General features: G+C 43.6%; 1 protein-coding gene across 2 annotated transcripts in view; it reads left to right on the plus strand.

Annotated features, from left to right (window-relative positions):
* Positions 1-677: 677 nt before the first annotated feature.
* LOC147434435 (ARM repeat superfamily protein) overlaps positions 678-12,321 on the plus strand; it is a 31,874-nt gene continuing 20,230 nt past the window's right edge. The window contains exons 1-7 of one of the 2 annotated variants that reach the window (XM_086490901.1): positions 678-1,120; positions 1,444-1,620; positions 1,775-1,899; positions 1,976-2,105; positions 2,181-2,324; positions 2,392-2,445; positions 2,545-2,640. In XM_086490901.1, the coding sequence (XP_086347027.1) occupies positions 743-1,120; positions 1,444-1,620; positions 1,775-1,899; positions 1,976-2,105; positions 2,181-2,324; positions 2,392-2,445; positions 2,545-2,640 (1,104 nt within the window). In that variant the 5' untranslated portion in view covers positions 678-742. The remainder of the gene's footprint in view (positions 1,121-1,443; positions 1,621-1,774; positions 1,900-1,975; positions 2,106-2,180; positions 2,325-2,391; positions 2,446-2,544; positions 2,641-12,321) is intronic. The other variant, XM_086490902.1, reaches the window with a different exon arrangement.

The following is a 12,321-nucleotide window of genomic DNA, read 5'->3' on the forward strand; positions in this document are numbered from 1 at the left end:
GAGTGAATGATGAGTGTTCAGTGAAGTTGGGTTACCTGTGTATCAATTATGTGCATGTGCGTTTGACATGTGTTATGAGTTTAAACTATTTCTTAGGACAAAAATGTGTGTGTTTAGTGTGCAATTAGGAGCTTCCTTTTATTATTATTAACACACTATCCTTTTGTACCTTCCATGGTTGTCAATATGAAATTTGAAGATCTAAAAAGAAGCAAGGATCATTGGATCTCAAGCGTGCCCATGTTGTGACTTGATTGAAGGTTTGCATTTATTTTCTGGCACTATTTTTAGTGTTGTGCTTGGTGGGGTGTAGTATTACAATGTATGGCCTATTTTGAAATGATTGCTAATGTGTCGCAAAGCGGCCAAGAAAGCGGGATAGACCGGCCGGTAGGCTATAACGCTAGTCTCTACCAACATAATATGGCGGAAGGGGGAGCCCTTTACACGTGTCGCAATCTGCGACCTTAAGGCTAAAGTCCAAAACAAAAAAAAGCCCCTTTGCAGGCGATAAAGAGGGAGAGAGAGGGAGAGAGAGAGGCCGCCTTCGGCGGCCGGCCATACTAGTATAGTATAAATATAGAAGTATAGATTAGATAACTGCCGGTCACGTGTGACAGGGGCTTGGGCTTGGGCTTAACCCTACTTATACTCTAAAGAATAATTGCTTGTGAGTTTAAATCATACTTTGTAAGCTTGGGCTATGAAATTTTGAGAGGCGGGCTGGACGAAGGAAATAAGCATGGCTTCCACTTCTGCAGTGGAGGAATGTGGAGGGCACATGAACTTGTTAGCTTTGCAGTCACGTATGAAGTGCGATCCTTCAGGCTATGAGGACGAGCTTCTTTTGCAGCTACGGCATTTCGAGGCGTGTCTCGCTGTTTTTCAGCTACATTCTTCTTCAAGGTCCCTCTCTTCTTCCTTTGCAAACGATCAGAGCGCTGCCAAAGAGCTTGCAGACATGGCCATGTTCTTGGCTCACGTTGCCTCTTTCTACCCTCAGCATCTTCGTCACTTCCCGCAGCAGATTCTTGGCCTTCTTCAATCCACGGGAGACTCTTTGCAGCCAGTACTCCGCAAACATCTTACCCAAGCCCTCATCCTTCTGAGAAATCGCCAGGTATTTTGTTCTCCCCCTGTCATGTTCCAAAATTTTCTATTACTGTTATCTCATCTCCTTAATTGCACATAAGAGCATGAGCAGTTCCCTTTGAACACATACACTGCTGCAAGGTTAGTCTTGTGTACATTTCCAACCACTATGCCCTCTAGCAATAAAATTTGAGGACCTACTTAGCAAGCAAGAAGCATTTTAAGTCTCTACAGTGAAAGCCGCTGAGATTATTGCTTGTGTATGTTCATTATTTTGGTGTGAAAGCCTTTGTTCTTGTCGCAGTTCACTTCTTATTCAGTTTTTGAACTTTCTTGGGTTTTTGGAGATAGATGATAGAATTGGTTGAAATATTACCAGTTCTCATGGAACTTCAAACACTTGGAGACAGGGTTTTGAGGAAGCTGGCTTCGTTGCACATAGTGCACGATGTTCGCCGAATGAATTTGAAGCATAGAAATGAGGCCAAGAACAGGTCGTTGCAGAATGTGCTGTTCAAATTACTCCAGGTCTCTCTGCAACTTTTCAGCCTTATCCCCCATTCTGGGGGGAAATTTGTATTATCCTGTTGATGGTCCTTTCCAAATCATACGGGTTTCTTATGTCTCTTATATATCTGAACTGTATGCCATATGCAATGGAGCTGAAATCTTTTACTGACAGGATGACAAAGAGTCCAGATCCAAAAGGTCTTTGATTGTGCTGTGCGAGCTATATAGAAGAAAGCTTTGGGACGATGAAAGAACAGCCAATGCTATCTGTGCTGCTTGTTTTCATCCATCATCAAAGTATTGCAAGTCTTTAACCTTGTTCTAAACTTGGTCTCTCCTTTGAAGTTACAGACTTGTAGCAAATTGATTACAGGATATTGAAGGCTACCCTTTCGTTTCTTCTCGGCTCTGAGAAAATGGACGAGGAAGATGGGGAGTCAAGTGAAGAGGAAGATGAAGAGCACAAGCCCATCGTGGCTCTTAGTCGAGAAGCTGTCTACAAGGTAAGGAAGTATCAGTGGCATAGAGCTGAGATGATGGGTGGAACTTATTTTGCTTTCTTTGACTTTTCTTTCAAGGCTCATCATAAAGGTACAACTTCAAGTAAAAGGAAGAAGCAGGCAAAGCTACAACGAGTGATGAGAGGATTAAAAAAACAGCAAAGGAATCAAGCGGAAGGAGCTCTTGGAAGCTTACCCTTGCAACATCTGCATGATCCTCAGGTGATTCATCTGCCTTAATGACCAATTCTTTCTGAGACCAAATCTTATTTGGGGAGTTGATATGCAGGGTTTTGCAGAAAAACTTTTTTCTCGATTGCAAATCAGCAACGAAAGGTTTGAGGTAGTTTCAACATTGTAAGCCCAACCAAATTTTTTGCAGTCAAGGCATTGTTTTTTTGTTTTATAGTTGTCAAAGTTTGGTTGATGGGTAATTTTTCAGGTAAAGCTCATGATGATGAAAGTGATCTCAAGGACTATTGGGCTTCATCGTTTAATCGTACTAAATTTTTATCCTTTTCTTCAAAAATATGTGCAGGTTAGCTAGTCTTCATCTTTTTCCCTCCTTATATAAGCCATTTTCTAGTAAGTTGTCTTTTAGATGAACTACATTTCAATCTGTAGTGGAAAATACAATGCACATCAGTATGAGAGCGTCGAGACAATGCGAGAAATAAGTGATAGAGGGTGAAGGGAGGGTGAAGGGGAAGAGAGATGCTTATATAAAGAAGTACTTTGTTAACATTTGTGAAAGGCCATATTGGCCTATGAGACAAAACGATGCTGGACTGCCAGTTGGGATTGGGGTTGGGCTGTGCAAGACTTGTATTTACTGCACTTTGCATGTACAACAATCTTTGCGATACTGCTTTTGGAATTACTTCCAAGCTCATATGGCTTGGCGTGCAGTTTATGGAATGTAGCATCTCCCTATCATCATAGTTGTACACCTCACACTACCGGCTGTATATGGGCGTTGAAGTCTCCCATCAGACAAACCTCTTCCAATGCAGAATAGTGCATGATCTCCTCGGATAGGCACGCATAGGTTGAGGCTGCTGTCTCCTCCTCTTGTGGTCTCTCCTCTCTGATAGCATAGGAAGATCCAAATGGTGAAAAGTAACAGATGATCTCCTCGGATAGGCATGCATATGGCCAGATGGCGAGTTAGTCACCTCTCCGCCTAGTCTTGGCAGAGTTGCTAGTGCCCCAGTACCTCCCAGGGGGTGATCATAGGGAGTGAGGGCTGTTTTGTGACTGCGCTTGGCCTATGTGAGATAGTTTTCTCATTTTTGGCATGCTCTTGCTATTGTTGTGACCTCTTTGTACTACTGGCAGTCTCATATAGTGTGCCTCTTGGCCCCATTCTTAGGGCATTTTATCTTAGAGCCTTGTTTTTTGTGTGCACCTACGTCAATGTTTAAGGTTTTTTCTAGTTTTTCTGAGTTATTCCTCCTATTTTAGGGTCGTGGGGTTCTTATGGGGAGGTTGGGCATTTTGGCCTTTTCCCTATAGGGAGGAGGGTGCCCACGTGCTCTTGTAACACTTTTGTGCATCGTCAGTGCTTGTCAGTGTTTTGGGTCTCTCTCTCTCTCTAGCATTTTCTCTCTCCTCATGCAGTCTCTGTTGGGTCTAAAGGCCCTCTTATAGCCTCTCTTACTCATTTATTCATTCTTTTATACTTGGGTATGTTCACACCCAAAGGCCATTTAAATGGTCACAAGTTTGTACCCTTAATAATAAAACATAGGGCTTTTAGTTGTGTGCCCAAGAAACACAATTGAAATCGTACGCTCTCTCCCTCTCTCTCTTTGCAACAGCGCTCTCTCTCTCTCTCTCTCTCTCTCTCTCTCTCTCTCTCTCTCTCTCTGCTCGTGTGGTCTGCTACACCCATCGCCAACCCCTCCTGCACTTCAAACTGGTATCAGAGCAAGGTTCCGTACTTCCGCGCGCATTCCCTCGCGAGAAATCTTCATTTTCTCTCTCCTGCGCAGTTTTCTCTCTTTAAAAACAGCATGCGCAGGTGTTTTCTCTCTCCTCCCCGGACTCAGGGAAGACAATACCTCTGCCCACAAGTGCTTATATGCTGAAAACAGGTCATTTCGGGTTGTTTCTCTTCAAAAACAGGTTTTTTTTTTTGTTAATTACAGCAAGCACAAGTGTTACAGGTACATTTGGGACACTTTGGGCAACACCAATCCACCCAGAGAATTGGGGATTTTGCCCTATTTGCTGAAGTTTCAGCAAATTGTCACTTTAAACTTGGGGGTTTTGCACAATAGTGCAAGATTATTCAAGTCTACGTCTATAGGTGTAATTACAGGAGAAATTCTCGGGGATTCGAGTTGAGAAATTGAGGGCTTTTGCTGATTTTTCAGAAATTTCAGCAAATTGTGCAGTAACTTTTGGGGCTTTTGCAAATGTGATGCAATTTTGGACATTTTGTGTCATGTATTGCAATTTGTGGTACAATTGAGCAGAGTTTGAGACCTCTCGCACATATACAGGAGGTTTATGTGACAATAAACACATGTATTTACTTGTGGATGCTTCCCATTGAGTCTATGTATTATTGAAAATACATTTTGCAGCAGCTTTTACCTCAGTTGTAGGTTTGAGGTTGTTGCAAATGCACTTTGGTTTTACTGTTGAAGTGGGAGCATTCATGCACAGGATGTATGCTTCGTGTGTGTGCTGAAATTTCAGTATTTACTATTGAAATTTCTCTTTTACTGCTGTACACTTTGGATAAAGTGTTTGTAACCTAGTGTTACGTTTCCTTGCATCTCTATAGTGTTCTCTGAGCCTGTAAGAGGCTAAAATTGCAGCTTGCAGCATGTTGTTATAAAATTACAGCAATGAATTTTTTGGTCTAGTTTGCATCCAAATGGCTTCCAATGCATCTACAATGTCTTTGATGGAAATCAAAAGATTTGATGGCACTGGCTTTGATTTGTAGAAGGAAAGAATGCAAGGCATTCTATTCCTTAAAGATTGTGAAGATACATTGCTCACACCAAAACCTGAAAACTTGTCAGATGCAGATTGGGCAAAGCTGAACAAAAAGGCTATTGCTTATATCAAAATGGCTGTGTCAGATGATGTGCTTACTGATATTAAGCGTCTTGACACTGCACATGCTATTTGGAAGAAGTTGACTAGTACGTATGAGGATAAAACTCTTGTGAATTAAGTTCATCTCATGCGGAAACTTTTAAACATGGAATTGGATGAGGCAAAGCCTACATTTGAGCATTTGAATGCGTTTACAGGTGTTTTGAGTCAACTTCAGGATTCAGGGCTGCAACCATTTGATGACAAGTTGAAAGCTATCTTCTTTTGATGACTTTGCCCGACAGTTGGGAAGCGCTTGTTGTGTCATTGTCAAGCAATGCTACTTTAACCTATGATGGTGTAAGAGGCTCCATTCTCAATGAGGAGATTAGGAGGAAAGCCAGTGGTGAAGGCAGTGGCACATTTATCATGTAAGGGGCAGGTTAGAGAAAAGGAACAATGTAGCTAACAGGGGAAAGAGTAGAAGTAAGAGCAAGGGAAAATCTCAAGACATAACTTGCTATCAATGTGGACGCAAAGGGCATAAAAAGCTTGATTGCAGATTTTACAAGCAAGAGCTTGAGAGGAAGAAGCAGCAGCAGGGTAAGAAGAAGAAGGATGCAAAAGATGCTAAAGGTGATGATGACACCTCCTCTTCTTCCAAGGATGTTGGCAAGGCCAATGTGGCCTCTAGTGTGGTCATAGAGGAAATTGTTGATGTGGACGAAGCACTTGTCGCAGCTTCGAGTGTCTTTGATGATGTTGTAGCTATGGCAAGTGATATGTATATCACGAAGCCAGATCTTATTGACGCTTTGCTTTCAACACATGATGGGCTGTCCCAGTCTTGGATAGTAGATAGTGGTGCCTCATTTCATGTAACTCCTTCTTTGGAGTCTTTTACCACATACACTGCAGGTAACCTCGGTAAAGTTTACTTGGGTAACAAATATGCATGTGACATTGAGGGTGTTGGCACCATTCACTTGGCTTTGGAAAATGGCCAAGAACTTGTTTTGCATGATGTTAGGTATGTGCCTGGCATTAAGAAGAGTCTGCTATCAGTTGGGCAGTTGGATGTAAAGGGCTACTTCACTACTTTTGGTGGTGGCTCTTGGAAAATACAAAAGGGTTCTATGTTGATTGTGAAGGGCAGCAAAAGGGGAACTTTATACTATTTGCATTGCAAGGCCTTACCTGGCAAGTAGGTTGCTATGGCTGAAGTTCATTGTCAATGGAACTTTGGCATAAGAGACTTGGCCATGTGAGTGAGAAAGGACTATAGGTTCTCTCCTCTCTTGGGAGATTTGATGTAAAAGGTTCTTGCCTTGAATTTTGTAAAGATTGTATCTATGGTAAACAAGTGAAGTTCTCTTATTTGTTTGGTGTCTCTAAAAAGTTGCATGCTCTTGATTTAGTACATTCAGATGTTTGCACTATGCCTGTGAGCTCACATGGTGGTGCACGCTATTTTGTATCTTTCATTGATGATTTCAGTAGAAAGACTTGGGTGTATCTACTTAAAAACAAGAGTGATGTTTTTGACGCTTTTAAAAGATTTCATGCCTTTGTGACCACACAAAAGGATTTCAAGTTAAAGGCCATAAGAACAGATAATAGGGGAGAGTATGTATCACGTGAATTTAATGGTTTTTGTGAGATGCATGGTATTAAAAGGGAGTTAACAGTCCCTTATAATCCATCATCTAACGTGGCTGAGAGATATAACCGCACAATTTGTGAGAGGATACGTTGCATGTTGTCCACAGCTAATCTTCCGCAAGAATTTTGGAAAGAGACTTTTAAAACTGCAGTTCATGTATGCAACCGTTCTCCAAATCGTGCTTTGGACAATGGCATCCCCGAAGAGGTTTGGTCTGGCAAACCTGCTTCATATGACCATTTGCGTGTTTTTGGCTGCGAGGCATTTGTACATGTGCCTGTAGATCAAAGGACTAAGCTAGACATGAAATCAATCAGAGGCATCTTCATGGGTTATGGAGATGAGGGTGAGATGGGTTACAGAGTATGGCTACCTGATTACAGGAAGGTTGTACGCAGCCGAGATGTAGTATTTAATGAAGCTAAATTGCTCCAAAATGCTACACATGTAGACCATGATAAAAAGAGGGTCAAATTTCATAATGACCAGCAAGCCATAAAGCCTTCCTTGGCTGAAAATATGGTGCCTATTGATGCTGAAAATGAGCAACAGCCATTTGTGCAACAGCCATAAGAGAATGGACAACAAATAGATGCACAAAATGGGGTAGAACACAATGACCAGCAGGCTGAAAATGATTTACAGCAGGGTATAAATGCTGAAAATCAGCCGCTAAATGATAACAGAATCATTCTTTAGGATGTAGACCCTTTACCGGCAAATGTAGATGATGGGTGAGGAGATCTACACGTCAGAGACGTCAACCAGAGAGGTTTGAGCCATCTTTGGATTGTGTTTTGTTGACTGATGAGGGAGAGCCTCTTACATACAAAGAGGCCCAGTCTTGTGACGACAAAAGTAAGTGGGAGCTTGCTATGAAATCTGAGATGCAATCAGTGTATGCAAATAATACATGGGAGCTTGTGCATTTGCCCAAAGGTAGGAAAGCTATTCTTAACAAGTGGGTTTATAAGATCAAATGTATTGATGACAAACCCAAATACAAAGCACGTTTAGTTGCCAAGGGTTATGCACAGAAGGAACTTGGAAGGCATTGACTTCTAGGAAATCTTCTCACCTGTAGTGAAGATGTCTACTCTCCGTATGTTGTTTGCTCTATGTGATCACTGCTTTTTTACATGGTGACTTGGATGAGGAGCTGTATATGCTGCAGCCTGAGGGCTTTGTCATTCCAAGGAAAGAGCATTTGGTATGCAAACTAAAACGCAGCTTGTATGGACTGAAACAAGCTCCTAGACAGTGGTACAAAAAGTTTGATACTTTTATGCTCAATCATGGTTTCAAACGCAGTCAAGCAGATCACTGTCTTTACACTAAAAAGGCTCCTGATGGTAGTCTTATTGTGCTAGTCCTATATGTGGATGACATGTTGATTGCTGGCAAGCATAAGGAGACTTTGAATGCTTTGACAAAGGAGCTGAATTCAGCTTTCTCGATGAAAGATTTGGGTGCAGCTGAACATATTTTGGGTATGCGTATTAGGAGGGATAGAAAGAAGCGACTTTTATTCCTTTCTCAAGACAAGTACATCAAGAAAGTACTTGAGAGATTTAATATGGCTGATGCTAAGCCTCTTGGTGTGCCCTTACCTACGCACACAAAGCTTAGCAAGCTTGATTGCCCAAAAGATGATATAGCTGCTCATGCTATGAAAGGCATTCCTTATGCTTCAGCTTGTGGTTCCTTGATGTATGCCATGGTTGCTACACGACCAGACATTGCTTATGCAGTGGGAGTTGTTAGCAGGTTCATGTCTAATCCTAGCAAACCACATTGGGAGGTAGTGAAGAGCATATTCAGGTACTTAAAAGGTACACTGGACACATGTATATGTTATGGCAAGGGTACAGTATCATTGCGGGGATTCTGTGATTCGGACATGGCAGGTGATCTTGACACTAGAAAGTCTACCAGTGGGTATGTATTCACACTTGCTGGAGCCTGGAGGTGCTATTTCATGGTGTTCAAGGTTACAAAAGATTGTGGCACTGAGCACTACAGAGGCTGAATATATTTCAGCCACAGAGGCTTCTAAGGAAGCTATTTGGCTTGGCAGGTTGGTCAGAGACTTTGGTCTTCCTGCATATGCTCCAGTGCTTGGTTGTGATAGTCAAAGTGCTATATGCTTGGCTAAGAATGCCATGTTCCATGCTCGTACCAACCACATTGATGTGTGGTACCATTTTATACGACAGGTATTGGATGATGGCCTTGTCACACTGACAAAGGCAAAGGTCAAGACACAGGATAACCCTGTAGATGTTCTCACTAAGTGTCTTGCTAAGACACAACATCAGCATTGCTTACACTTAGTGGGAGTTACTTAAAGGTACCACATCGGGCCTTTAAGTGGGAGGTTGTTGGGTCTAAAGGCCCTCTTATAGCCTCTCTTACTCATTTATTCATTCTTTTATACTTGGGTGTGTTTACACCTAAAGGATTTAAATGGTCACAAGTTTGTACCCTTAATAATAAAACATAGGGCTTTTAGTTGTGTGCCCAAGAAACACAATTGAAATCGTACGCTCTCTCTCCCTCTCTCTCTGCAACAGCGCTCGCACTCTCTCTGCTCGTGTGGTTTGCTACACCCATTGCCAGCCCCTCTTGCACTTCAGTCTCCCCAACGTTTTCTCTCTACCATTTTTCCTTCTCGCGTTTTTACTAGATCGCCCTCCCTCTTGCCGTTCCTTTCTTTTTTACAGGTTCTGCTCCTACTTTGCCCTCTCTTACCCTAGGCGACTCCTATTGCACATACACTACAGATCCGGATGATCTCCGTGAGGGGGTTGCTCTTGGAGGTCCTGTTACAGGCTTAGACATTCCAAGCAAGAAATCAATAGCGACACAAACAGAAACTGCAAAATCACTGAACTGAGAGAGAGAGAGAGAGAGAGAGAGAGAGAGAGAGAGAGAGAGAGAGAGAGAGAGAGAGAGAGATTGAATTATCGTCCTCGGAGGTCAGATATGACCCATGGGACCAAAAACAAAACATTACAACCGCTTTTTCTAAGTGAGGGCAATCGATACATATCAGTTAGGGACTGAGGGTCCATCAAAAGAAAAACAAAGCCTAAGAAGGTCCTATGGGGCAAGGGCCGGTTTAGGAGTTCGAAACTCCTCGATGATGGCCTTCCCTCCACGATATACGGCCCACTTGCCGTTGGCTCGTGCTTCACGCACTTTTTTCAGCTCTTCACCTTTGTGCTTGATTTGTGTCGGGGTGAGTTCTTCAGCGATCCAAAACCCGGTGTCTTTAAGGAGACGCGATTGCTGGAGTAGTCGGAGCCGTTCCTCTTTGTCTTTGAACTCAAGAATGGCATGTCCACTAGGTGTGCGCTTGGTGTTGAACTTGTTGACGATACATTCTACCGCATCGTAGTCAACATGGACCGGTTTAAGAGTTTCGTTGAGGATGTCAATCAATTTGCAGAAGTCTTGATTGCATTTGTCCCATGCTTGGGGCAGCCCTCCAATGCGAAGCTTGAGGGCATTCTCTTCTTGAAGCTGACGTTCCTGCAGTTCTGTCTTTACACAAGTTTCCACTTTGGCGAGTGCGATCGTGTGAACTTGAGTGACTTTTTCTTCGACTTCCTTCACTTTGTCTGTGGTGAGGCCGACCATGGAGTCAAATCGTGCCTCAAGCGTGCTAAGGCGCGCTTTGAGGTCGTGGTTTTCTTCCATGACTATGTCGAGGGCGGCTTGAAGTTGTTCGATGCGATCTATTTTGCTCGGGGCTGCTAGGACAGAGGCAAAGCTGGCCCGTGCTCTCCCCGGTGCTTTTGGGGTGTTGGTCGCCATCTTTCCACTTGTTGGAGGTGGCTTTGGTGAGAACATACTCTCCAAAAGCCCCAGATCAAAATGCTCTAATGCTCACTGTCTCATGGCTCACTGTAGCAGGTAACCGGAGCCAAATCAAATGCAAATCAAATGCAATGCTCACTGTCACATGTAACCAGAGCCAAATCAAATGCAATGCCAAATGCAAATGCTCATTAATGCTCTGTTGTCGCAGACTCGCAGGAACCAAAGCCAATTTGTACTTCTTGAAGTCAAACAGATCGGTAGGTCTCGGCAGTGTGAACCGATCCAGAACCACTACTCAAATATTCTATTGCAGTGCGAGGCACCAGATCTACTGTCGCAGTGTTGAAGTTGATAGGTCGGCAGGTCGGCAGTGTGGCAGTCTCGCCAGTTCGGCAGCGCTGAAGTCAACAGGTCGACAGAGAACTTTGTATTTGTTGAAATCCGAGCCAGAAACGCAGCTTGTACTGCACACCTTGTCAGGCCCAACAGGAACCAGAAACGCAGCTTTTTTGACTTGGGAGCAGATCCGCACTGTAGGTCTTGCTCGACTTGGAGCAGAGGGCGAAGCTTGATGCTACCCCCCCCCCCCCCCCCCCCCCCCCCCCCCACAGGGCTGCCCCTCGCCCAGGGGGGAGACTGGAAGAACGTGAGAGAGGGAGCTAGAGGGGAGAGAGAGAGAGAGAGAGAGAGAGAGAGAGAGAGAGAGAGAGAGAGAGAGAGAGAGAGAGAGAGAGAGAGAGGAGAGAGAGAGAGAGAGAGAGAGAGAGAGAGAGAGAGAGAGAGAGAGAGAGAGAGAGAGAGAGAGAGAGAGAGAGAGAGAGAGAGGAGAGAGAGAGAGAGAGAGAGAGAGAGAGAGAGAGAGAGAGAGAGAGAGAGAGAGAGAGAGAGAGAGAGAGAGAGAGAGAGAGAGAGAGAGAGAGAGAGAGAGAGAGAGAGAGAGAGAGAGAGAGAGAGAGAGAGATGAGATGATATTTTTTTTCCGAGAAAAAGATCCTTCTATTAGTTAATGAAATTGTGTCACAAACTGTGACGTGGCTGCCCAGTGCTAAAGGAAACCTTAACTGCAGGCTGCCGTATTGATGACGTGGCTGCAGGGTACGGACAGGCCGCAAATTGCGGAGAACCTGACACGTGGCAGGCTGCAAATTGCGGAGAACCTGACACGTGGCAGGCTGTACGGCTTCCGTGAATTGCGGCGCTGCTTTTGGGCAATTCAGCGTGGGAAAGTCCTGTTTTATTTTCTATGCAATGTTGGACTTGCTTTTTCTACGCAAGATGAGAAAGAGAGATTTCTTTTGCTTTATTTTTACAAGCAAGAGAGAGGAAGAACCTTTACTTTATTTTTTCCAAAGCTTTTAAGGCTTTTGAGTTTAACAGCTTTTGGGCTCTGCTTTTGGCATCCCATGTAACCTTTAAATAAACGGACTGGCCTTTCACAACTTACAGCATTTGGACGCAGAGTCTGAGTGTGAGTGCCTGCCTGCACTCTTGTACTTTGAACTCAGATTAATACAAAAAGAAATATTGAAAGGGCGCTAGTCTTTGGGGCCAATAGCTCTAGACACGGAACTCTGTCGGGCTAGTGTCGAATCAATTGTGAACTGTGAACTGTTTTGAAGTGGTTATTTGTGCTGTTGCGGTAGATTCCCGACTTGGAGTGTCCAAGTCTGTTACAGT

Source organism: Adiantum capillus-veneris, chromosome 19, assembly GCF_014529385.1.
Source record: "Adiantum capillus-veneris isolate H3 chromosome 19, ASM1452938v2, whole genome shotgun sequence".
Classification (NCBI taxonomy): domain Eukaryota; kingdom Viridiplantae; phylum Streptophyta; class Polypodiopsida; order Polypodiales; family Pteridaceae; genus Adiantum; species Adiantum capillus-veneris.